At 34.9% G+C, this 25,555-nt stretch overlaps 2 protein-coding genes across 4 annotated transcripts in view; both read right to left on the bottom strand.

The window, feature by feature from the left end:
* Hip1 (Huntingtin interacting protein 1) overlaps window positions 1-3,094 on the bottom strand; it is a 127,540-nt gene extending 124,446 nt beyond the window's left edge. For both annotated transcript variants that reach the window (XM_071588392.1, XM_071588393.1), the window contains exon 1: window positions 2,828-3,094. In XM_071588392.1, coding sequence (XP_071444493.1) covers window positions 2,828-2,911 — 84 coding nt within the window. In that variant the 5' untranslated portion in view covers window positions 2,912-3,094. The remainder of the gene's footprint in view (window positions 1-2,827) is intronic.
* A 2,794-nt stretch (window positions 3,095-5,888) lies between these two features.
* Window positions 5,889-19,835, bottom strand: Ssrp (structure specific recognition protein). 2 transcript variants are annotated; one of them, XM_071588397.1, is made up of 15 exons: window positions 19,573-19,835; window positions 19,278-19,463; window positions 18,842-19,057; window positions 18,313-18,408; window positions 18,025-18,104; window positions 17,794-17,929; window positions 17,598-17,701; window positions 17,005-17,133; window positions 15,581-15,739; window positions 12,905-13,037; window positions 11,608-11,807; window positions 10,645-10,777; window positions 9,902-10,090; window positions 7,436-7,626; window positions 5,889-6,376 (listed from the first exon to the last, which is right to left on the bottom strand). In XM_071588397.1, exons 1-15 carry the CDS (start codon window positions 19,624-19,626, stop codon window positions 6,160-6,162), a joined length of 2,223 nt encoding a protein of 740 aa, XP_071444498.1. In that variant the 5' UTR covers window positions 19,627-19,835; the 3' UTR covers window positions 5,889-6,159. The 2 variants fall into 2 exon arrangements, with proteins under 2 accessions (XP_071444498.1, XP_071444497.1); XM_071588396.1 differs by having other exon boundaries at window positions 7,348-7,626; window positions 19,573-19,823.
* Between the last annotated feature and the right edge of the window lie 5,720 nt (window positions 19,836-25,555).

Raw genomic sequence — 25,555 nt, 5'->3', positions numbered from 1 at the left:
AATTTCCATTTCTCCTCAAGCCTTGTGTGTCTTAAAAGAGGGGATGAATCAGTTGAACAACTATTTACTTCTGTAAGATTACCTAAGAACATCTTATTAACAAATTTACGCACGCCGTTGGGCTTAGTATTTGGGCGAACCCCACAATCACCTATCAAACCGACCTTCAGGTTAATAACTGTGTTTATGTTATACACCTTACGGAAGAACCACAATGATGCAGTAAATATAATTCATAATCTTATTTCTTATGTCAATAAAATACTATAAAATACAATACTACGTAAATTATATTTACATCAAAGCAACACACGTATGATCACACGTTCTATTTTCAAAGAATATCTATTGGTTATTATGAAATTAATTACAAAAATTGATAATCACGGATTTATTTCGGTGAAGATAATATAAAAATGATTGAACCAGAGAGAGTGGAACTATACGGTGAAAGCATAGCCTTGGGCTACGCAGATATCTACAGATCATTGGAGCATTCGCGCAAGAATATATCTACTAGCATGCCGTTGACTCATATCGGTGCTTCCTTAAATCTCTCATCGCGAAAATTCTAACAGATTCTAAAAATAATGCCTTATCCAGTCTCTCGTTGCTACTAAGTGTGCTCGAAGAGTTACTTGCCTACACTATCTGAACGAGATAATTAGCAAAGGTTAACGCAGTATTTCACCGAACGAAAACCTTCCGGTAAATCACGAATTTCAAAAGGGAAAACCCGTTGCTCACGCGTGAAAAAGTTTTTTTTTTATCTGAGAAAAATTTGGAACAAAATATCTGAAAAAATCAGATTAATTATATAAAGTTGCCCGGCGTAGGAATGACCAACGTTGGGTAACAGACGGATGACGATAGGCGTAACGACAAAGGATGCACTGTCCACCACAGTACAACTTCCTCCTGAGCTAATATTTCACCGGAAAGTGACAACTGGGGAGAGCTTGAATTGGAGCCCAGCTGCGATAAGTGCGTAGAATATAGTAGAAAAAGGTACAATTTCCCCCAGGAATAAACTAAAATAAAGGAAAATTACATGCTTTCACATGATGAATCATTGAGAGAAAGCCAAAATTTATGCATTTTTCTAAAAAGGCTTAAAAAACGTCAACCATTTTCGGCTTTTTGTAACCCTCACCCCAGCTATGCTAGGACCCATAACAGGTAAATCCATTATTAATCAATCATTAATTAACAGAGTTATTTTAATAACAATACCCTTCAATCAAATAAACATGCATTTACGCTGGAGGAAAGAGTTGTTCCCCACGACTGCTAATCAATTCAATTACGTGTTCGCACTGTAAACTAACACCACTTTGAAAGATGCCTTCATTATTTTAGTGCCATTAGAATACATAAAGTAAAATGAAGCAAACATATCGAAACTCTTCTAATAAGATGAATGTAAAATGTTTAAATAATTCTGAAGCGATAATTGTATCCGATTATTTGCAATCTTTTTTGGTGGTCAAGGATATATAAAATTCTCTCTTCGTGACCAATGGCTGAATAATGCAATAATAAGTCATACATGAGATTCCTCCTGGAACCCTCATCCATTCCCAGGGAAGAAACGTAATGAAATGATACATTACTACGTCCAAAGGGCATTCGTAATTAAGGGCAGTCCAAAAATTAGGTGCTCGTGGGACTGAAAAGGGGGCGGAGGAGATATAAGGGTGGGATTAATATCCGCGTAAGAGACTGACAGAAAGAATAAAACTTGATATAATGGCGGCTTCGGTTCTTGAAGATTCTCGAGTGGTATTTAAGGCTAGACATTAATTCAAGGATTTAGTTAAGGGCGATTTCGGCGGTTAGGGATGATATCGGCGTAACAGAGACGTTCGTGTGCACTTGATATGACTCCTTTGCAGCCCCACTTTAATTCCTCGCTCAATTTACAGCTTTAACAGGTTCTTCATCGAGTGAAACATTGAAAATACTTTTTTCAACTTATACGTAGGATTCTTTAGAGAATATATCTATGGAATCAAATACAACAGGACATGAGAATAGTTTCCGGAGGTGACAGAAAATAAAGTGCCGCCATCTGTGCGGCAGCGAAAATAACTTATCTACCTCGTAAACGTCCGAAAACGAGGCGAAATAGTTCCACAATAACAACATATCTACTTAGGAAAGGAATATATTAAAAGTAAAATTTCACTAACAGCGCCTTTTGAGATAATTCTCTTGACATTTTACAATCCATTATAAACGTACCTCAACATTACATTTTGTGTCACTACAACTGAAATAACGCTGGCATTTTTTTAAATAGAAAGGAACAGTTAAAAATGCTCAACTGAGACGTCAACAATCATACCTTCCCTACAATTACTATGTACTGATGCTTGATGCTGGACAATTACCCAGCAGAACGAAAACCTCATTCGTGCATGTATGACCGTGCGAAGTTTTTATTAAAATCGTCTGCATATAATAAGAGTATACATACGCCCGAATAAATGCTAGCCCTCGAGTATTAACAGCTAAAAACGGCAGAAATATGCAATTCACACCTGACAGTGCACAACTTACGACACTCGTTTTCTTTGTTTACAAAAGCACGATCAACAAGTTAAGTTTACAACGAAAATTACATTCAAGGAATTCAGAACCATACAGTACTGACAGGGATTTTGGAAGCGCCTCTTGTAAGAAAATGGTAACTGTAGAGATAAACGGAATCGCTTCAGTCTTATTAAGCCATTACTTACTGCACAATATGTCTGGTTCAAAACAACACAAAATCACTCTTGTCCACTACATCCAGATTCGCGTGGGATGTTATCATTGAACTCACCTGAAACTTTTCAAAGTTCTCCCTCTCGAGCTCCAGCATCGTTTTCCTCTGCTGTAGCACCCTTGGCAGCGACAGAGATGCCATGACAAACGAGGGGATATCACTGTAAATTCAACACTTCGCAGCCTTGCAGACAGACACCTCACACGTTTAACAGTTGCCACCAGACTGTTATGAAGCGCATGAAATTCACTCGGTAACCAATGGCAAAGTCTGCTCCAACGGGAATGAAGCAAACCCAAACGAAGTTATCTGTCGTGCCTCTAAAGATGTCGCTACATTCCAGAGCTCCCTCTCATGCCTTCTCTTATGGTTGTGCTTAAAGTTCAAAATAATCCACAAGAGGGCAACTTGTTCGTATGCGCAAATTTCAAACTAAGGCTTTTTCATTGTTATAATTGATAGGTCATAGTTGAAGAATCTGCAATTATTATGAAAGCATTAATTTAATTCATTTACAAGGAACACATAAATATTTTTTGCATGGATTTATCAACATGATATCGTTAATTAAAAATAATATTTGCATTACCCATATCAGAATTATTTTGATATCATTTGAGATAAGACCTCTGATTTTGCGTGGAAAATTAAGGCAAAGGGCATCTGCCATTCGATAAAGAGAGATCTTGGCCAATTTTCCTTGTCCATTCTTGGAATCATTCGTTCGCAGAGCTGCTCCCTGGATTCTTTGTACAATTATTGATTCTTTCTTATCCAATCTAATACCTTAATTTTACCCTTTTTTAACTTGGATATCCTGTCAGCTCTCCTTATACCCTCCGTATCCACAGCTTATATTTTACTTTTAAGGTGTTCATGTTTATAAGAGGATTATCTCATTTCCTTAAATAAAACTATGCTCCCAATAGAACCCAAGCCAACATGCAGTAATAGAAGCTGTAGGACTAGTGCATGATGTATCAACATTTTCATTCAATAGGATTCTTCAGATCTTCTATATCCAAGTGAATGGTCTATTTACCCATTTATTCTTTCCCTTGTGTCCTCTTACACTTTTATGGCAATATTTTGATCTGATTACAAAATTTTTATCAATATATATTTTTAACATACCTTTTGTTCAACCATCTCTGGTCTAACTTCATCTTTTATCCCACACTTTCTAGTGTGTCTGGTCATCCATTCTTTTCTTCCTTCTCTCCCTTTCTGAAGCTTCTTCAGCTGTTAGCTTAATGAATTACTTCAAGAACCCAAAATGTATTTAGCATTCCGATCTTCATTGGACACAATCAGTCTTTACTACTATAAATATTTCTCACTGTCTTCCTGCCTAGATACATAACATACATTTTGGATGAACAATGACTGTGGTTTCATTAACCCTCTTCTTTTCATGATTTTTGACTGGAAAAACAATTTCTGTAGCAAGGATATGATCTGATCCATATTCTAAACCTCTTTATTCTCATATTCTGTACTATGGTTGAATGTCATTTTCCTGCAATTACATAGCCTATCACAGATTTCTTGATGGATTTACCCAATGAAACTTATGAATTTCTTTTAACTGCAATTTTTAATTTAGAACTTATTCACAACCCTTATATAAATCAATTTTTTCTTATTGTTATTTTCTATATGGTCTCCCCAAGGACCCACCCACACCTTCATAATTTATTCTCTTCCAAACTCTTCTGTTGAAGTCACCCATACCTCATTTGCACAGTCATCTACAACCTCTCCTAGGCCCTCATAAAATATTTCTTCTTGTCTGCTATAGTATCTTCATTAGGGGCACATACCCTCCATACTTCCATTTTGTTCCATGAACTTACATAATAAAAATATATGGTCATAATGCTGCAGTGCTAATGGTCAGCGACAATCTTATATGAAACTAATTCTTGGAGTGGAAATCACTGACCTAACAAGCTCACCAATTTCAAAATAGCTTAGATTTCTCGAAACATTGTTTGTTTAATAATAATTGTATAGTCTTAAGTAATATGAGAGTTCAAACAGAACCCTCATGGACACCCTTCCATGCGCATAATTAATGGCCATAATCTTTCATAACCCTATTGTTCCCCAAATACTAGAAACATTCTTCAATGGCCCCATACCACATAATTAGTCAATCTATGGTACCATACCCAATCACACCTCAGCCTTGATCTCTTCATCTTTTCTACCATCTTTTGCATAAATTTTGCTGGGATTTACATGATAGTCCCCTCATTACTTCCCTCCTTATCAAACAGCAAATTTCAATTTGGGTGGCTTAACCCCTTTTTCACCCTCTGTTACATCACGAAAACTACCCAGGACTATCATTATGTCTCCTGGTTTCTCAGCCAGTATTTGGGTATGTGTCATGTAGTAGAATAAGTGTATTTACATCTAAAGTTATCACATCTGCCTTATTCATTACGTGATGGAATGCAGATGTGATGGAGATTACCCTATCTCTATCACATCTGTATACAGGATTGTTTTGACACTTACCTTCTCGGCACTTTGGTATGAATGCTAACAGATTAATTGACCAAACTATCCCAAAGAAGGGAATGCTTTATCCTTAAATGCATCTATAATGAAAGGGGAATTTCTGTTTATCATATGTTAAAAACATTCTGATTCTCTATATAAATCACGAAATTCCCCAAACCTTCCGGAATAGTGACAGTGCGAGTTTTTCAGGTTGGTGGACACCACATTCCTTCTACCTTGCTTACCCAACATTCCCCTTATCTTACTGTAGTCAATATCCCACCTTTATCTTTTGCATTCACATATTCCCACCTTCATTGAACATCTCCCAACAACCTCACTTTCCCTACCATGCCCATCAATTTTTTGTTTCTTTCAATTCTTTTCCTCCATACATCTCAGAACTCTCCACCTACACTTATTCTTCTACAGCAGTACCTCTTAGAAGTAAATACAGCACCCTAGGTCAAAATGAAGAACAAAATATTATCTGTAGGACGAAAATATTACCGACATCATGAAAGAGATGGTACGGACCAAGTGAAACTACACATAAATACAAAATGAGACATTTATTTAAATACTTAATAAAAATATGAGATAATACTTTAACTACTAGATCTTCAGAAACACCTTATATATTAACCATTGCTCAAGTAATATATAAACTAAATAAGCTGATTAAACCAATTTTTGGGACATTGAATTGTGGACAAATATGGAAATCAAAATGACATTAGGAGAACAGTCCAAGTAAAACTGAACATACTGTATGAAATGCATTTGGATTAGACCACTCATGTTCCTCAAAGGCTACAAAGTATTTATAAAATGATTAATGAGGAAAATTAAAAAAAACATCTTTATTTATATTGTCCCTAGCTGGTTCCAATGGAAATCACAAGAATCTGGAAATACTCTTTCAGGTTACAATTCTTAATCACTTCCTGATTCAGCGTCACTTGAGGATGGTGTACTTTCAATAGGCTCATCATCTTCCTCATCTTCTTCCATTTTTTCATCTTCATCACTTGCTTCTTTTTTAGATTTTGATTCTTCCTTTTTCTTCTCCTCTTTGGCCTTGGACACTGGTTTCTGTGAATATAGAGAGAAAATAATATTGTACATTTTATGATAGTACCATTCTATGTGGAGCCTCAAACTAAGACTCAAATGATACTCTTTTCTTAATAAGGTATTAATAAAAGTTTCTCATTAAAAATGGGATAGTGTTTATCATGAGTCTTAAATGGTGAGTACGACTTTGACAAGATAATTATTTGATTAATGAGACATTTACACAATACTCATAAATATAAAATTCCTGTACCCTGAAAAGGATAACCGTTTGGCAGTTGTCAATAAGTTATGCCATGAGGGATGGAGTCAGGATTTGGATGAATCCATGGATAGATTCAAAACAAATCTGGGTGAAGAGGGTTGCATATGTGGTGCACCTTGGCAAAGATGACATGATGGTGGACTGTAGTTTGATCCAATTTTGATGAGGAACAGTAAAAATTCAAGAGCATAGGCACACACTGAAATCTGCTCCTTAATCTACTGCTGAATTCCTTAAGACAGAAAATTTTTATAACCATTTGTTTTGAAATTATGATGGCACTGGCATGTGAAGCCTATGGTTATTAATGAATGATTGAAAGAGGATTGATGACATTAATACTGCCAATGAACATTTACCATTCCATGATATTACTCCAAACCTTAACCACTTACATACTTTGCCATCATGATATTATTATGGATTAAGTGGCCGCGTGAAGCCTATCTTAAGTATACTGTTTATTATGGAAATAATGAATGAAGCAAGAATAATCTTGGATAATTTAGGATGCTTTGGAAGTGTAAGACCAATATTATCGCACTGCATGAGCGTTTGTTATGCTGCACACAGAGGAGACTGCATATGTCTTTGTAAGGAGATTGTAAGAATTATTGAGGCTGTGATATCATCACCATGGTATTGCAATAGATTGACTTTGAAACATAAACAAAAAGTTTGAGATTTCAGCATTCCCCTCCTCAAATGATATGTATGTCATTACCGCAGGAGCCTTTTTAAGAGGTTTGTCATCATCATCGGAGCTACTGTCTTCACTTGAAAGGTACTCTTTGCTTTTGAAAGAACCTAACTGCTTGGCAGGTGATGGTTTAGGGGCAGTCTTTTCATTCTTTTTCTCGGTTTTCTTTTCAGTTTTCTTTTCAGTCTTTTCCTTCTTCTCAGACTTGGATCCACCACCATCACCTCCACCTCCAGATGCTTTGTACTCAGCCATGGCTTTGCTGTACTCCTCCTTAGCCTTTGCTGCTTTGGCCTCCCATTCCTAAAATTACATAAAAATGTGAATTAATGAATACGTGAGGAGAATCATGAATATTTAAAAATTACTTGAATTCTTAAGGCAAAGCATGTGAGAAAATATGAAATGATTTTTAAATACAGAAACTTGAATTGATAGTAATTACATGTACAAAGTCAGAAGGAGCAGCAACCTTGCACATGTACATTCAGGAACCAAAAATTAATTTGAACAAAAATAGACCAATAATATTTCTGCTGATATTTAGGGGTAAAAAAATTAGACAGGAAAAGCCTATCAGGCTGATTCATGATAAATAATATTACTCTTTCTATATAATTCTAGATTCTACTGTTATGGTATATAAAGCTTCTTAATTCTTGTCTGAAGGCTTAACAGTATAAAATAGCCGGTGAATTGGTCATCTCCAAATGTAAACAAAGATGAAAGGCAATTGTGCGAATTGGGACAGTAATTATGGCAGGGCTTACTTTTGCATACGCTCTGGCCATAATTATGGCAGCTCCCTATTTTGTATTGTGGGACTACAACTTTTACTCGAGGCAAATTTTTATTTTACTACATCAAATAATGCCACTTCTGGAAATTGGGTGGGCATAAGAAATTTCACACTTTTGATAAGAACATTTAAAACTTTAATTTTTTTGATCTAATTACAATTTTCCTCAATCTTCTCTCTCAGCACTAAAATTTAAAGGCTGCTGTTTGACATATCTACCAAAAAGCAAAAACTTTCATTTTCAAAATTTCCAACTAGACTGAAGCACATTGAATATCTTTTTGGCATAAAAATACTGTGAACATAGTGGTTTTAATAGTGGTCAACTTCTTGTAGTATGACTACAAAAGTAGCAAATATCACTAAAAATCATTTTATATCTTGATGTTGACGTAATGGCATTGGCAGCAAAACAAAACTCAATTGACAAAAGAGTCGCATCGATGAAAATTTAGGCAACATTGTGTGAATATTTGCATTAGTAGGTGCATGACTAGCTAATAGTAAGTTTAAAAGAATACAAGAAATCTATTTGCCACCAGACATTACTTTTACATACCACCAAAAATGCTATTATAATAGATTCTTAATTCAAAATGATTATGACTTTACTCTGAACTTAAAACTGAGGTGAGAAAAATATGGCAGGAATATAATATGGTATATCACTATAACAAATTTATACTGTCAATATGAGAAAGAGATGTCCATGTTATTCCGAGATGAGTTCTATCTCACAAAATATGCACTGCGGACAAATTTATTTGGCTAAAAAGATGCAGGCTAAGACATAATGGCTCAGAATGTAATTCAAAATAAACTTGACTAGCATTTTAAAATCAGTTGTGAACATGAAAATCTATGTCTTTTATTCAGAAATGAAAGAACAGCAATTAGATAATTTGGTGGAATACTTTCAATGTGAGATCCTTAGTGATATATTTCAAGGTCTAGCATTAAGAGTTTTGCATGAAGTAACACGGACAGCTGGAAGTTTTAATAAAATATTTAATTAGAATAACAGAAAGGTATCACACTAGCAAGGCAATTGGGGTGCATGTTTAATGGAAAAAGATTAATTACTAGAGTTCAGTATTTTCTTGTTTCAGTTCATCATGGAAGGTTAACCAACTTTGTTAATGGATCATGTCACCTACTGACATGGTGTTCAACTGTAGCAAATATTTAGCAAAGAATGGACTCGCAAATCATTTTTAAACGCCATTTCATACTTGGAAGAAAAATTCAAATGCATATTCCAAGTGTGACTTATCTGAGGAAAGGAAAAACTATTTATAATTAAACATAACATCACATATAACTTTCATGGATTTTTCTCCATCAAAGGAAAACACAAGACACACTGTGGCAAGGCTGGCAACTGATGACTTCAACAATTAAACAGGGAATGAACAAGTTCAAATTTCAGCATAATAATATGCACATTAAAATATTTCCTATAGGGTAGATCATAAAAAGTACTTACTGGAAGCAGCACTTTATGCCACCTTGTGAAAGGATATGCAATACACCTTTATCATGGAAGACGCATCATTTTATTTAGATATATCCTCTCAAAATTCCTAGCCTTACAATGGTACATTACATGGACTAAGGGGCAAATATAGCATGTAAAACCTTTGACAAAACTATTTGCTTTGAGTTCTTCCAGCAAATTGAACAATTAAGGAAAAAGCAATTCTGAAATTATAGCATCATGAATTTCTGCAGCTCTTTATTGGGTAAATATAAAAATTAAAATATTAAAAAAATACTCACAGACTTGTCCTTCAACTCCCTCCACATTTCACCCCCTTTCTTTGAAACCTCAGTTACTGATATCCCTGGGTTATCAGCTTTAATACTGTCTCTGTTGCTGTTGAGCCACAACATGAATGCAGTTGATGGGCGCTTGGGCATGTTTTCATCCTTATTTTTCTTACTTTTGCGCTGTCTTGGCTTTTCTGACTGTGGAAAGCAAACCACAAACAAAACAATGCAGAAAAATATGAAGTACAGGGTTGAATATTTAACTTATACAAGAACAAATTCATGTATATAACAAGTGCTATGGTTAAATTACACATTTTCAATACACATGCATTATTTTTATTACAATATTATTAACTCTGCTGAGGTTAATCTTTCAACGGGGGTAGAGTTTTAAGTGGATATTTCATAGCAATTAACCATGATATGACCCAGTATTCTGGGAATTCCAGAGAAAAATTCAACATCAAAAAAGAATCCAAAAGTGACATAACGGGTAACAGAATGTACTAAATGGAGAATTGTGATAGGCACTGTCTTGACCGCATACAAGACATATTACAGGCTTTAGCTTTTTGAAAGAGAGTTACTTACATACAAAAACTATATAATCATCTAAAAAGAAGATGAAAATGACAAAGGATAGAGCCTCATTCATGGGGCTTTATAGACCACACAGAGGACAAAGTTAACCACAGTATTAACATTACTCACAATGTTTTTCAATCAATAGGAAGAGATGCAATACGTACCACGGTCTTGGCTTTCTTTGGTTTATCACGTTTCTCCTTCTTTTCCACTTTCTTTTTCTTGGCACTGCCACCACCTTCACTGCTTGAAGCTCCAGAATCATCAGAGTCTGAGGCAGATGCATTACTGTCATACCTAAATGAATTTTATCAATATACGTTAACATGAAGTATAAATAATTTAATGCAACACAACTATGAAAACATCAAACAAATATAAATTTACTATTTGTAGTATGCCATATGAAAATCACTGGATGATTTAACATATGAGTTAACATGATGACCAAATTATTTAATTTTAATTTAATTATAATATTTATTAAACATAACAGTCTTGGGCTTTAATTGGTGGATTTTCTTCATGATGAGGGTAGACAGAGAAAACTTGGCTATTCCACATAAAATATTTATTTCACATGACCATGGTTTCAAATCTGTGCATCACAATCATCTGGTGAGTTTTTTCTCTCAACCCCCGGAAAATTTATTATTTTATATTCATTATATTATACAGATATGGACTCCTGGTTCAAGAAACAATTCTTTTCAGATATCATTGACTTTTTGCACTGAATACTATGCCTAGGCCCTATGTGCTCAATTGCAGATGGGAGAGTACATTCCATATTAGAAGCTGCAGAGATGTTAATGCAACCCAAAAACAACCAAAATTTAAAAATGAAAATTTCAAATTCTCTCTACTGGGAGCAGAAATTTCAATACATGTAGATAGCATCCAAAATACCTACAAGAGACTTGGTAAAATAGTGAGCAAGCCTAAAAAAATCATGCTACCACTCTGTGAGTTTGCCTGCACTTCAAGATAAATGTCATCAAAGAGCAGTCCATTGGACCTAAAGAGGTGTATTTTTGGGACTGCAAAATTGATAAATATAAATGTAATGTCAATGCCTCCAAATTCATGAAATTAAACTTCCTATATCTATAGTGCATTCAGCTTACTCTTCAGCAACATCACTGTGCTCTTCATTTGGATTGAAGTCCTCATCAGTGGATTCCTCCTCGGATCCATCTCCCCCACCTCTAGTGGAGCCCTCATCTTCCTCTCGCTCTTCCGCTTCTGCTTTCACACGTGCAAGGTAAGCATCTGGCTCATCCTCTGCATCTGAATCTCCAAAATCTTCGGTATAACTTGGTTTGTCCTGAAGATATAAAGAGCTTACTAACAGCGGGTCTAATGAAGAAACAGTTTTTCTAGAAAACTAAACATGATCTAGCAAAAAAAAATTGAGGTGTTTAGTCAAACAGCAAAATGATGACTGCAAGATGATTATATTCCTTGGCCTCGGCAGACCAACATTTTGCAAATATCAAAGGATTGGGATTATAAAAGTGCAGAATGTTGAGGTACAATTATTGAAAATTTAAACTGATACAGTTGCACTTTTCTTTGCAATCTGTGATGCAATCTCTAATATATAAATACAAATTCATATAAAAAATAAAGGCAAATTAAAAATGTTATCAAATATACATTGTCCTACACTCACTTGCTTAGACAACTCAATGCCAGAATTTATTTCAAAATGCTAAATTAAAAATTGTGACTGATGCAAAGTAAAAATTTTTGAATTAGGATATTCTTGAAATGTATGAAATTTGATTTTAACTATATATGGACTGGCTTTTTTGACCTTGGGAAAACTTAGAATGTGATGGAAACAACTAGGTTCAGCTTAAATAAAAAAAGTGATTGAGGATTCCATTAACGTGAATAGGAAAACGCATGCTGTTCAAGCAAATTTAGTTTATTGCAATAGTAGCAAAATGAACGGACAAAAATGATGAATTAATAAATGATTGGGTAAGAGTCTAAGAAATAATGTTAAACATCAAGATTAAAACACGATGATTATGTATAATTTTGCACAATAAAGGTTTTGACTATCATCTTCTTTGTTTGATTGTGGGCTATTTGAAATGCCTCAGCAGACTTTACCAAATAGATAATTATTTTTACACATTGCCGTTCAAAGCCCATGCTTTAGATCATTATATTTCACTCAAAAATGTATATACCAGTATTTTATGTATGAGATTATACATACAACACATGAACATTTACTGACACCTTTTACTAAAATCTAGAGATTGACATAAAGATTTATCTACAACTCTTAAAAGTAATACTCGTATTTATGAACTACTTACCTTTCCAAAATGTTAAACATTCAGTTTGGTTTTTGAACCCATGATACACTTAAAAAAATACTTTTTTAAATAAAGTACTACAACCTACCGTTTTGCCACGATTTTTGACACGAAGTTTCTTTGAGGTAATGAAATCAAACAGCTTCCCATATTCTTCTTTTTCTATACTGCTAAAAGTATGAACGATTCCAGACTTGGTTTCAACTTCAAAGTCAAAAGACCTAAGTAGAGAAAGAGTATATGAGATTTTAAAAACATTAGGCATGTTTATCTTACATGAAATGAACATTTGTATTTAATGAAATGAATTTAGTAATGTAACTTCTCAACTGATGTGTTCATCTAAGTCTCTCATTGCAGTGGTCCTGACTATATTCAATTACCCCAAACATAGTGCATACATGTATTATTCCTTAACAACAATTATATAAAATATAAGAATTGTTTATTATATTTCACTCAACTTTCTTCAACCACCATTGAAAATGTTTAATGTATTAGCTTATTTTTTCTAAATGATAATGAGAAATGCATTTTATGCATTCCTTTTTAGAGAATTCCACTGTAGAAAGGCATTCCATACATTTTTGGATTGTTATTACCAATCTTAAATGGATGGATGAATAAGCTCTCAGCAGGAGTTTAGTCTGGATCCTTGTTAAGTCCATACACAATTCAACTAGTAAAGCTTTAGTCAATGAAAAACTAATGTGCCATAAGCCATATTCAAATCAACTTTCAGAGTTATTTTTTAGGGCTTGGAGTTTGAATATACACAAGCAAGCAAACAGTTAAAGAATGGCATGCCATAAAAATACCAAATCATTCTAAGCCACAGAGTCAGAAATAGTAATATTTCTGGTTTGTAAGAATGGTTATCAATTATAAAGCTAGCACCAATAAATTTAGAGAAATTACCGACTTTCTACAGAACTCAGGAACTATTTAGTATAGATAGAGGATAATGTGGATCTATTTTTGGGTGGTTACTTCGAGTCCATTCAGCTTAGAAAATGTGAAGTGCATTTACATATGTTTAACTTGCAACAGTAACATACTGTGTACTGGCATTTAAATCACATCATGCTTATTTTTTAAAGAACTTTTTCATTTTTCAAGGAAATCTATCATTATTGATGTATCTGGAAACATTAAATGTAAGAATCTTTCTCATTTGTTCCATCATATTACCAATGACAAAACTGGAGAGACAGCTATGGAGATATTTTTGACAACTCTAGGTAACTAAATGCTGCTATTTGTCATTTTGCACAGCAAAGAAGCATATTGTAAGGTAAGATAGGAGCATTAACTCTATGACTTCATTGGGTTTAGTAAGTAACAAGAAGGTCTTCTTCTGAATTAGCATACATTCCATATTGGGAATCCTGTAAATACCACATTTTCAAAAAGTATGTAGACATATTTCACATAAAAGCTCTGAAGTGGGAATGAATGATTGGAAACTAAAGAATACAGGTTGTAATCAACACCATGAAGATGAAACGGATGTCTTGGGGTCTCCAATAGGCTACAAAAAGTGTGCCTGTACATCTCAGATACATGAGTAATAGTACAGACATGATATTGAAGGATTTCTAAGGTAATTGGGGAAGTGTTTGCCACATTACTCACCAAGCTTAATGAACACACAAAAATTAGTAACCAAGAGGACTTCCACCCATACCTCTCTTAGCATGTACCTGAATTTAAAGCATACAATTACGCATGCCTGTGTTAACCTCTATAGCTAGTTGAACAGTATCAAGCCACTGTATGCAAACAGTTTCCATTCTTCCTGGATCAATTTTAAAGAAAATATTGAATAAATTGTAATGAATAAACTCTATTTTTCTACAAAATTAAATTCTTTCCGAATATGGCTTCAATGTTTTAATGCCACTGTCAAAGGTACATTAATTTAGCAATGTGTCCTCTTGAAATAGTAGCTGGAGGGGAGAGGGTGAGGAGAACCTCAGTTTTTGCATGACGGAATACAACAGCATGGGGAAGAAGTGAGGAAATGCTTGTTTATAGTCCCTTCTAGGAGAAGGGATGATAAGGAGAGGGTGGCATTTAGGAGGATGATATCTTGGTATAATGTGGAATGGAAAAGCTATTGCCAAATGGTGAATATTTGAAAGTTGTCAAAACCAATGACATTAAAAAAAATATAATAGGGCTTTTCAGGCATCTAAAAATTTCAAACATCTCAAACAAGACCAATTAAAACCCTTTTTTGCACACGTGGTATCTTGTGATTAAAATATATTTAATGCCCTGTATCCAAGCGTTTGGTGAAACTTGATATCTAGTACTCAATGATAGAAAATTTTTGTACTCACTCACTCAGGCAGAGAGCCTTCTACCATGCAGTCCAACATGAATGCTAATACACTAACTTCAATCTAACAGACAAACCTCACTTCTTTGTAGCATGTCTAACTGGTCTTAGGAATTAAAAAAGTAATTCCCTCAGATTATGCAGTGGTGCAAGCAACTACTATAATTGCCTCAAGGTAGGTGTAAGATTATCCAAAGATGATAATTTGTCATTTGCCATGCATAATTTGGGGGAATCTTCACTAGTGGCAGTGCTATTAATTTTACAGCCAAGTTTCCAATGATACATTAACACTTAAAGCTGCTACAGAACCAACGGTAGACAATTTTTTGGGCAGTGAAAATGTAACAGTGGGATGTTATTAACCTATTTCACAGAGTGTGAAGCACTGTCATTTACCTCCTATAGCTGAAAGCTTACCTTGTACTACCGCCACTACGAGCAAAGTTGACACAGGTAATTTCTTCAAAACGAATGTGAACTGGAGGTTTATTTACATAGATAAATCCCCTCTCCAAAGGATACATTAAACCTGCTGCAGCTTTGTAAGAACAGCTAACTGCAGGGGTGCCGGAATGTCTGAAATTAAACACACAAAAATTCACCCATTTTAATCTTAAGAAGAAAAAGAGCAAAATCACATAAATACTATATTATGATGAAATTCAAATTGAAAAAGGACAAAATAACTAACAAAAAATGGCTGAGAATGTATAGTTTTGAAGAAAAGAATTCCAAACAAATGTAATATTGTGCAGCCCTGACTAGCAGATGCTCAATGCAACTCTTACCTAGTAGCAGTATTTAGGGGAGGCAAGCAACAGCTAAGGTCATTTGCACTATTAGGGATGGACAGGAAAGGATTAAGGTCGGAGAGAAACCCAGTGTAGGCATTAACCTACTCTTCTCGAAAGGTGCCAATGGGTCCACAGCTTAATGTCCCATCCAATGGATGGCGTACTCACTCAAAGAGCCCTCCGCAAAGCAACTCAAGAAGGGATTGAGATACAACTGAAAAATATTTGATGCCACCAGGATTTGAACCCTGGTGGGATGCCAGTACAAAAGCCACTGTACCATCTCGATCCCTCAACTCTAACCTGCAGCTTTAATATACCAATTCCACACTTCTGATGATACACACATATATGCATTATGATTTGCAGAATACTACTTTTTCATTTGCCTCATCCTTTCTTTTTGTTTCTAAACATTTAATTTTATTTCCTACATGGAATACAAAGCTTACATTTTCAAAATGTGTAAATTTACTGTCAAGGTGCCATAAAATCTAAACATTTATGCTACATCAAATTAATGCACTAAGGTAAGGAAGTCAGTTCCTTTTCATGTGCAAACAGTGATTTCCCAGAGGGGTCTGGTATCTGTAAATCACACATTTTAGTGAAGCGGAAAGTATCCAGAGGCATTTCCTGGATGTATAACAAGGCCCTCGTTAATAACCAAACCCTCAATTGATTAAGCTACCATGTCTTCTTTAAAAGGGTATCGTCCAGCGAGATACACATTGACAACACTTACTGATCATTACACTCACCTGAGGACATTAAACGTCTTTTCTGTATTTCATTGAATTGATAAAACAATACTGAAGTTTGTTGCCTCAGGCATAACTTTATGGAATTTGCATAACATATTGAAATGAAATAATTTACTTTGTAATTCCACACACTTTTGTGAGTGGAATTACAAAGTAAATTATTCATTTCATTTTAACACTAAAGTTGAAAAACTTCAGCTTAAATCATAAAATTTTCTCCATATTTTTTTAATCACTTCTAGATACCTACAACACCATTTTTGAAATTAGTATGGGTACTTACCCAATAAAATTACCAGGAACAGTGATTTTCCTATTTACGAGTGCCTTCATGACCTTACTCATTACTTCATAGGTAGGTCCTGATAATTCTTTCTGCAACCGACCTTCATATTTCTCCTGCAATTCTTCTCTATAATAAAGAGCAAGAACAAAAATTTTTCACCAAATTTTGAATAAATATCTATTATCAATGATTATTTAAATACATAATATCCATGTTTCAAATCACTAATTACCTAAAACTGCACATTAACTGTGAACTAAAATTATAATTACCAATGTTTTTTGGCTTTCTGTCAATGATTTTTTATGCAATTTCTCAGTTAATTTTTAGAGCATGTAAAAATCTTCAATCTGTGACAAACATCAGTTTAAATTTTCATAATTGAAAAATGAAATTACAAAAAATTTCTAAGTATCATATGCAATAGTTTTGAATAAGGGCACACAACCCTTTTGGGACTAAACACAGGAACATGTCAGTGAGACACAGGTAAAATGTATGTATTAAACTTAAATTTAAAAGGTACGCTAAATTAGTGATAGTGTTAATTTTAAGGGCTATGGGAGGTATTGATGATTAACTTGACTCACTCTGAAAGGGGTAGTTCGATGGAGACCTCTTCTTCTTGACTAAACAATATGACCAAGAAATGATATCTAGTCTGCCCTTGCTTGATGGGAGGATCCAAGCTTACCTAAAAGGTAAATAAACACAAACAATATATTCTATATAAATCCCATTATAAACTAACAATAATGTACTTGTAACATCAAAAGAATTACTTACAACAAAAAACATTTGCCTGTTGTCCTTATGCGGCAGGAGAAATAATCTCAGTACAGTTGACATTGGAATTTTGTAATCAAATGTTTTACCATGGAGTTGAAAGAAAGAGCTAAAAACTTTAATGTCATAGCGACCTCTGCAAAAAAAGCATTTGAAATAATTATTATGAATACATAAATTAATAATATTAATTGCAATAACGAGAGCACCAGAAAATATAAAGAGACTCACCGTGGTGTGAGACACTGAATTTCGCGGAAGATAGCAATTGCATCTCCAGTGGCACTGATAACACTTGCTTTATTCATAACCTGAAAGTGAATTGCATTGTTAAACGATAATACTGCAACTGAATTCGAAAATATGAAGTTAAAGCATCACAAATTACTGGATGCCACAGGTTTAAAATTAAGCTGAGCATTCTGGCTTGAAAAAGGGAGCAGCCAGAGACTAAAAAGAATTGAAATCTTAAGCATTTACACAAGGAAAAGTTTGTTTTTTAAATTTCAGTTTGCCTACCTGTTGGTGGAATGCATCAACAGGATCGTCACCAGCTAGCTCAGAGGAAGGTATGTGAAAACGCATCTCCATTAAACTCACAGGAGCATCATCATTCTGTGCACATTGAAAAAAATCGTTAACAACTTCTGGAGTCGTTTGTTTTGATATCACTAATGATCTCAAAATAAGCGACTTTTACCGAAACGAACCACTAACGATATCCTCCATTGCTGGCACAGACATTCCATGTATAGAGTTGTACATGACTAAAAACATTATTTTAACCAGCAATGACAATAAGGGCACGATTCCTTTCGTGAATAAAGAAAGCAAATATATTGGAAACCTTAGGTTAACTGAGAGAAAAACTGAGTGAGCTATCCGTTTAACCAATCTTCGGACAGAAGACCAGTATTGATGATAAATAACCAAGGATTAACATTTACTATATTCTAAAATCTATAATACACTTCTAATTAGGAGGTTCACATTAAAATTCAATAGCCTTATGTACAGGTATATATAACATTATAACTGCTATGCCTACCTGGTGGAATTCCAAAGTGACTTCATTTTTCCCAGTTGTACACTGAGAAACATGATTGAGTGGTATTTCAAAAGCAGTTAGGTGGCTAACATCAAAGCTGAGCACTGACCCGTTAAATTTGGCTGTACCCCAATTCCACCCTTTCAAACTAAGCTCTTTTTCTATCATTTCCTTTTTATAGTTGGTGCTCAAAAATTTCGTTATTTTGTCTTGTTCCTACAAAGAAGTATGATATGAATTAGTATTAGAAGTATACATAAGTGAACACACTTCGGATAGTGCTATCTTAATGTCCGTTCACAGTAGATGCAAGCGAATACAATTACCAACAGGAGAACACAAAACATTTATGAAAAATATCCAATTGTAGACCCCGGCTTCAGCCATAGAGAGCCGCAGCTTACTTAAAATGCGATAGGCATAGTTATGAGCATACCGAATCTCGGAATCCTCCAAATCTGTGCAAAGTTCCATTTTTCAGGTGCACGCGAATCCCCCAAGCTCCGACCAATCTTTGCCAATGAACAGTGTCAATATCGGAGGCAGCTAGTTGCTCAACCTTGCCAGTTTTACTGTTCTTAAAAATTACATGCTGATCTGTAAGCTTAAGCTTTCCAGAGCTCTGTTCGTGTGAAAAGAGGAAAGGCCATTACAGTCTAGTAGCTCTTGCGTGCAGACATTAATAAAGACATTATAAACGAGTTTAATTAAATCCAAGCATTATTCATTACCATAGTCCCTTTCACTTCTGCTAATATATCAGAATACTCCAAAAAGTCTGCCATGATTGATGATATTTGCACTGGTTTCAACAAAATCAATCGAAAATACGCAATTTGCTTGCTAAACTGCCATACACAACTCTTCCCGGGCACACGGTGACCGGTCTAGTAAACAAGTGACTGTGGGCTGCGCAATTAAAGTATATGAGAAATTACTTATTTGCAAATCGTATATTGCAGTCCATTTAAGTACAAGTTAGGCTTTTGAACTGCTTATGGTATTATCAAAACTACGATCTGTTTCAAATTCCTCCAGAGTGAAGAAAATTAATTCTGCTCCAACGACAATTCTTTGACGGCGCAGTTCACAATTTCAGATTGAATGGTTTTCTGTTAATTATTGACCCATAATTTTTATTGAGAGATTTTTCCTGGGATAATAGACGAACTATATTTATATATACAGTCACAAGGCAAGACTGAGCTTCCAAATTATTTGAAACATGAGGCAGTTCTTTGATGCGGTCAATTGAGTTGGAATATCATCGGTCCGGATTCATTTTGCCAACAGAAATAAAGAGCACAATATTCTTAGAGTTATAAAAACTGTTACATTTCCAAACAGAAATAAGCAAATAAATAATATTATGATGATTGTAACAGGAACCGCCAGGCTGTGGTAGTATCGACCAATTAAAGCACTGATGGCGGTCAGCCATTGGCGGGCTTTATTTGAAAGACTCAAATTTCACGCTGTTGAGAACGATTTCGCCCGCGACTTCGGTGGTATTTTTACAATATTACTTGGAATATTTGAGAATTTACAATTTACATCTGGAGAAATAATATTTAAATACCGCTTTCTTTCGTATTCCGCTTTTCTAATTTCTTTTACAAGTACGGTCAAATGAGTCAAAATAGATTGTTTTGAAGTATATTACACGACATTAGTTTGTTCATAGTAAGTACTTTTCTTCATTTAGTCCGTCAGTGTTCATTCAATTCATGATATAGATATCTTCGGTGATACCTTCAATTAATAATCGTTTAGTAGCATTTCTAATTGGCATATTTACAGTATTTATGCCCTGTGATAAACAGGCAAGCAAATGCCAACAAAATACGACTCCTGAGAAATAGGGAATGTGATAAAGTACTTAGTTTGTTAATTGAGACTGTAGGACTGTCAACATGCTCAAGATAAGGAACTAATATATGGGTAAGTTTCAGTGGTAGCAACTTGCCATTTCAGGAAAAGATATCAGGTTATAAGCTAGCATCAACTGAAGGTTTTAATGCCTATAAATATTTATAAGGTAATTATTCTGTTTTCTATAGTTCATATTTTTATTTTTGTGGTGGACAGCAATGCCAGCAACGAAATATTAATTGTGAATGTCTCCACTTTTATGTACATACTTAAATTACCTAACTACCTTAGATTTACATAATGATGCAGCATCATATTACCGTGGTCAATTATGTGGTATAATATTCAGGAATTCTATAATTGTCTAAACAAAATAAAGAAATCTTCTTGGATGTCTGGCATGGTCAGACTTGACCAACCACTTTCCCTTCGCCTTACAGCCTCTTTATGTATATGCAAATGTGAACTATACTTGTCTGCAGCCTACAAATCGAAGCACATTATGAAAATAATGTACTTATACTATTTATAAGTTTGGATGGACCAACAGGGTAAAAACTACGATATTGTAAGAAAACTGTTGGTCGCTTCAAATGTAAAAAATGTTTATATACTTTATCAATTAATCAAAGATATTCAACTGCCTTAATTCTATAACTTTAAATTCACAGTATCATGCACGTTTGTTAAAATCAAGTAGGTAAATGGTATGTAATACATAGAGAGATCTTGGGGATGAAAAAATAGTCTATGAAACTTGTTCAATATGGATTTTAAAGAAGTGTGAACTCTAATGAAGCTAGTGAAACTCTGCTTCACTTACTTAAATGAGCGCTTTGAAATGTTGTTTGCAACTATTGTTGTTCACTCACATTTCATATGTCCTGTACTAAATGTGCAATTTTCGTAATGGAAATGTCTGATCCTTCAACAAATAAGATAATTATAATTATGAATAATGTTCACTTCTTATGATCATATCTTGTGTCTGATGATGGTTCTGTGAGTCAAAATGTTCATCATATTTAAGCTTATTATTCAGTGGAAAGGTACAATTGTGATTTATCTTCTGTATGAATTATGATTATAAAAAATCAAAGTATGTCTGCCAACCTGGAAAACTTGAGGAATATGGCAAATACCATGGAAATATCTGCATTTGACTCCATTTTAGATGTCTGCCTATTTGAGTAGTGTTCAAAAGATGCTACTAATGTTCACCTAGATCTCTGTGGTTTTCTTAAAAGTTGAGGCATTGGTTATGTGAAAACAAGGGCCTAAAAATGAGGTCCTGTTAATTATTTTATTTTGTTCTCACAGTTTTATTTTGTTAATTTTAAGATGGTACATATTCTGTATAATTGTGATGATTGTTATAAAATATTTCATTTTGCCCCTTGGCCTTCTAGTTTTCATGAAATAGTTTTGTGCTTGTAGTGATATATCATTGTCAGGCATCCTTTAACGAACAAGAATTATTAAAAAAAATGTGATTAAAACTATATGAAAGGTTGCAAAATAGCCATGAATTCTTATAGACCAATATTCCTATTGAACCAGTCAGAGAAAATGTTTGAAATAGTTTTCTGTCATCTTCTAGTGTCATATCTTGAAACATATAACCTATTCTCCACATGTCAGCATGGATTTAGAAAAAACAAAGTCCACAACAACAGCCACATATCACATTGTGAATCAAATACTTTTCAGATTAGATAGTATAACTGTGACTTCAGGATTATTTTTTTAATTTCATTGAAGCTTATGATTGTGTCAATCATCAGCTACTCTTGTATAAACTGAAACGTCATGGTATGAGAGGCAAATCCTGCAAATGGATTGAATCTTATCTAAGTAGACAGATTTCAAAGAAACTGTGGGAGATGCTGCATCAGTAACTTTTTACGGAGTCATTTTTTAATGTCCATTTCAGTGCAACAATTTCAGATTGTAAAAATCATTCACCTTGACTAGGATTGGAACACGAATCTCTCAATGTCTGGTCGAGTGCTTTAGCCAGTTAAGATATCGAGGCGTCCTCTTAAACTCTGAAATTTTGGGGGCTTTAAAGGAGCAAGATGTTGTGATGAAATACCATACATACAATGTCACAGGTATTAGTAGCCGTGTGCGATGTGCCACAGTCCATGAGGTTGAAGTCAACTTTTAAACACATAGGCTGTTTATACCTTGACAAATTTCAAAGAAACTGTGACAGCATCAGCATGTGGAGCTCTCAAGAAATGGCTCCAAATTTGTTTCTCCTAGTGGAGAAGTAACCCTTGATGTTCCCCAGTGTTCTGTACTTGGCCCTATTCTATTTTTGAATTTATATTTATGATCTAAGATATAAGCTTAAGTCAATTAAGGAAATAGACCAATTACTGTATGCTGATAATACAAATATTGTTGTGTCAGCATCCTCAGTGGACAGTTTTACTGAAGCGGAGCTGAAGTAACCCTGATTTTCAATGAATGGGGTCTTCGAACTTCCTAAAACCCAATTTAAACAAGTCCAGCCTGATTTATTGTACTAATAAAAACAAAGATTCCACTGCAATCTCAGTAGATGTAACTGGTGTAATTTTTCCCCAAAATTCCAGTACAAATTACTTAGAGAGTTAAGTTCCCTATGCTTCCTCAAAAGAAATATAAGATATTCTGTAAATTAAGAGGTCCTTCTATCCATTAACTATGGTGAATTTTATCATCGGTTATTTATATAGTTATATGTTTTATCGGTTAAGGTAGGTTTTGGATGGACACAACTACCATATAAATTTTTGTGACTCTTTAAAAAAACACAATCCAGCAACCTATTCCATATCAAGTCCCTGTTCATCTCTGAGTACTTCCTTCCTGCATTCATCCTGCGCAACATCCCTATCCTGTTCCAGCCCTTTCCTCGTTTGCCTAACATTCTCCCCTCTATTACAGTCTTCAACATCCCACTGTCGGTCAATAACCCCTTCATCCACTTTTCCTGCCTCCATAGGATATCTCCCAACAAACCCCTCTCCTCACCCACTGTACCTAGGACTTCCTTATTTGTTTGCCTTTTGGTCCATTTCACCTTCTCCATTTTTCTCCATACCTGCATTTCAAAAGCCTCTAATCTACTTCTATCATCCTACTCCAAAGACCATGTTTCCAAGCTGTTTATAACTATGCTCCATATCAAAGTTTTTACGAGTCTTTTCTTAACATCCTTACTCAACGTCCCTGTCATCAGCTCCCTAATCCTTGTGAAAGACTTTTCCTAGTGCAATTCGTCTCTTTACATCCCTGCTACTTTGACTATGTTGGCCCAAAACACTTCCGAGATTAGTCAACTTTTCTACCTGTTCTAGTTTTTACCTTTCTATTTTAGTGTTTAACTTAGCATTTTCTTTCTGTTAAATCGCATAACCTTTGTTTTATTTATATTGATTCTCATCCCATATATATCCCACTGAGTTTCCAGTTCACTCAGCAATGCTTGCAACTCCTATGTTTACTGACAAACTAGAGCTTGGTCATTAGCAAACCTAACTGATTTTACAAATTCCCCGCCGACTTTCATTCATACCTCCAGTTCTTCCCATACCTCTTTAATCATTTCCTCCACATATACATTTAACAGCACTGGTGACAATGGACGACCCTGCCTTACACCTCTTCCTAACACTGCCCATCTGACTCCCTGTCCCCCACTCCCACCTGAGCAGTCTGAGACATGTTCAAGTTGTGGTTTAGTCTCATGCCCCTCCAATCTATTCCTATTTTCTGCAATATACTCATTAGTTTTGCCCAATTCACTCAATCAAACCCCTTTTCGAAGTCTAAGAAGCGAGCAAATACGTCCTGATTGTATTCTAAATTCCTCTTGATTAGTGATCTCATTAGTGCAATGGCATCTCACGCCTATCTCCTTCCTAAACCAAACTGATCATCCCCTAAGTAATCATTTGCCCTGCTCTCTATCCTTTTGTTGATGATCCTGAGAACAAGTTCAGCTGCGAGAGGTATCAAACTTATTGTTCTTTAGCCCTCACATGATGTAGCACTTACCTTTATTGGAATAGGAACCAGTACTGATCTTGTAAAGTCCGCCGGCCAAAATCCTTCCTCATAGATACTACGAATAACCTCTTCTTCCCATATTTTTCTAAACCTTTTAATAGTTCCACAAGAATGTTGTCAACCCCCACGGCATTATTTAATTTCATCTCCCTTAAAACCCTTTCAATCTTATTGCTGAGTATGCCTGGGACTAAGCTATCTTCATCTATTTCATATTCTCTTTCTTTTTGGCCTAAGTTCTTTACCATACAGTTCCATAGAATATTCCTTCCATCTATCTTTGATCTTTTTGGCGTCAATTATTATCCTACCCGACTTAATTCCAGTTGTTAGCATAGATCTTCCCATCTTACTTCCTGATAGTATTTTAACCTTGCCGTGTAGTGCCCCAATTTCACCCTTCCTCTGCAAACTCTCCATATCCTTGCCCTGCGTCTTCCACCATGCTTCTTTCGTTTTACCTGCCTGAATTCATTATTTAACTCTTTGTACTTCCTTTTGCTTTACTCTGTGTTTACAGTCTTCCATTTTTTTCTCTCATCTATCTTTGTAATCATCTCATCTGTGACCCATGGTTTCCTTGTCCTTTTCCCATTAACAGTTCTTATAGTTTCTTTTGCAGCTTTGGATATCCCTTTCTTGATACATTCCCATTTTTCTTCGATAGTACGTAGCCCTTTACCGTCATCCATGATTTTCTCTACAGGTTGTTGATACTCCTTCCTTGTCAATCCATATAATGCTTCTACATTCCATTTCCTTTCCCCACCCCTGCCTTAT

Source organism: Hetaerina americana, unplaced genomic scaffold (genome assembly GCF_022747635.1).
Source record: "Hetaerina americana unplaced genomic scaffold, ioHetAmer1.1.p SCAF_3, whole genome shotgun sequence".
NCBI classification, from domain to species: domain Eukaryota; kingdom Metazoa; phylum Arthropoda; class Insecta; order Odonata; family Calopterygidae; genus Hetaerina; species Hetaerina americana.
This window is presented reverse-complemented; position numbering and strand designations above follow the sequence as displayed.

Excerpts from the sequence above, each read along its gene's own strand:
- Ssrp (XM_071588396.1), bottom strand. The coding sequence starts at position 19,626 with ATGGCAGACTTTTTGGAGTATTCTGATATATTAGCAGAAGTGAAAGGG. Across the intron at positions 19,464-19,572 it reads CAGAAGTGAAAGGGACTATG|AGCTCTGGAAAGCTTAAGCT; the intron begins GTAATGAATAAT and ends TCACACGAACAG. Across the intron at positions 10,091-10,644 it reads CAAAGAAAGCCAAGACCGTG|TCAGAAAAGCCAAGACAGCG; the intron begins GTACGTATTGCA and ends TGCTTTCCACAG.